General features: G+C 42.7%; 1 protein-coding gene across 1 annotated transcript; it reads right to left on the reverse strand.

Annotated features, from left to right (window-relative positions):
* Window positions 1–411: 411 nt before the first annotated feature.
* LOC117447303 (olfactory receptor 6N2-like) lies at window positions 412–1,362 on the reverse strand. Its single transcript, XM_034084003.1, has one exon. It carries the CDS (start codon window positions 1,360–1,362, stop codon window positions 412–414), a length of 951 nt encoding a protein of 316 aa, XP_033939894.1.
* Between the last annotated feature and the right edge of the window lie 737 nt (window positions 1,363–2,099).

The following is a 2,099-nucleotide window of genomic DNA, read 5'->3' on the forward strand; positions in this document are numbered from 1 at the left end:
TGTTTGAAGAAATCTGGGAACCTTTTCCTTAGAAATGCAAACCTCAAATCTTCTAGTACCTTAAACATATTATGCACCGGAACGGTATTGACCGTATTGTTAATATTTTGTTTACGTATTTATACTTTTTATTTTCTAGTTCTTGTATTTGTTAATGCATTTTGGTACTTTTCTTTTATGTCACCTATTCATATTTGACAGGACCCTCTAGGGGAGGACAGAGACGGGACCCTATTGAGGATGGCCCATGGTGACGTGGAGCCGAGAAGGAGGCCTAGAAATGTTTTCCTGCTCTCAGTTATGTTTGTGGTGATGCGGGCAACTGAATATGGGCCGCACTGTTTCTCCTGATGTGCAAAAATGCTTCTGGCTGCATGGATCTTTGTGTGGTGCAATCAAACAGTGTTGGGATCAGCTGTCTCTGCGGCAGCTCAGCAGCCTCTTCACATGCGTTAACACCTCCTTTAACTGCAGTCCGTACACCACGGGTTTCAGCACAGTGGCTACTATCATCATCAGGATGGAGATGATGAGGGTGGAGTCAGATTCTCCATCGCCCTGCAGGTGGCGGAGCAGCAAGTCCACGATAATGCCGATTGAATGGATGAGGAGGACGAGCAGGTGAGGAAGACAGGTTTGTAGAGCTTTGCTGCTGAAGCTACGTGAGCGCCATAGACAGATGAAGAGGATCCTAGCGTAGGAGAAGAGCACGAAGGCGGCAGGCAGGAAGACGGTGGCTGTTGCGATTAGCAGACTGTATAATCCACTCAGCTGCGCTTTAGAACCACTGCAGCTCAGGCTCACAAGGCTGGAGATGTCGCAGTAGGCCCTGTTGAGCTGCACCCTGCAGAGCGGTAAGCGGCTAGCCAGCATCGTTGAGGCTCCCACTAGAATAGCAGGCAGCACCCAGCAGAGAAGCAGCATCAGCACCACCTTGGCAGGAGTTACCAGCACAGCGTAGTGCATCGGGTGGCAGATGGACAGGTAGCGGTCAAAGGCCATGGCCGACAATAACATGAAGCTAGATGCACCAAGAGAGGAAACAAAGAAACCCTGGCACAGACACAAAGTCCGGGACACCTGCACCAAGCCGGCGCCGGACAGCAACAGATCTGACAGAATTTTAGGATAAATCAGTGTGCTGGCTGTGAGAGAGTTCAGAAGAACTGATGCCACGAAGGTAAACATGGGCCGGTGAAGAGCTCGCTGCGAACAGATGATATAAATCACCAGAGAGTTACTGAACAACACGAAGAGGTACAGCAACAAAAACACGAAGAATAAGAGCGAGCTGTGGCCAGACAGCGAGGAGAAACCGACCAGCGTCAGGGACGAGGTCACGTTAAACCCTGCTGACGTCATGAGGAGACCCCAACAAACAACACGCTGTGACCTCAGGTCAACAACAACAACAGTAACAATAAGTGTAAATGTCATTCAGTCAAAACTGAAAAGGCCTGTTTAAACATTTCAGGAATAAAAAGTCAGAACTATAACAACCTGTTTAAAAAGTAACATTACATAAATGAATATAACCTTGGTTGTAATTACATTAATATACAACCTTAAAACACACATTTGTTAAACTTTCATATATAAGACATATACTTATAAAAGGTTGATATTTGTAAAGTAATCCAGAAACTATGACAACTTGAGTTTAACCACCAGATTAAAAAGTGAACTGAGTCAGAGCTGAATCCACCTGTTTACACACTGATGTTCATATAGTTTAACATGTCAATATAAATAACAGTAATATAAATATTATAAACATATATATATAAAGACTCAGAAAAAGGTTATGATGAAATATTCGGAGAAAAAAGATGGGAACACAAAACCGAAGTGAATACACCTGAAATATAAAGATTAATTTATAAAACATTAATGTAAATAGCCTTTACTTATATTATTAATCAACATGACAATTTAAGACATTTTAAAAACAATATCAAATGAATCATATCACAATGAACATGAAACACAAGGACAAACAGCTCTAACTGAATCTGTTTGGTCTATACAATTAATCAAGAACACACACAAAAATCTGGATGTGAACACGAAACATGAGAAAGGTGAGGAGATACAGACCT

The sequence above is a fragment of the Pseudochaenichthys georgianus genome, chromosome 5 (assembly GCF_902827115.2).
Source record: "Pseudochaenichthys georgianus chromosome 5, fPseGeo1.2, whole genome shotgun sequence".
Classification (NCBI taxonomy): Eukaryota; Metazoa; Chordata; class Actinopteri; order Perciformes; family Channichthyidae; genus Pseudochaenichthys; species Pseudochaenichthys georgianus.

Bases quoted from the DNA above. Each gene is read 5' to 3' on its own strand.
- LOC117447303 (XM_034084003.1), bottom strand. From the start codon at position 1,362: ATGACGTCAGCAGGGTTTAACGTGACCTCGTCCCTGACGCTGGTCGGT.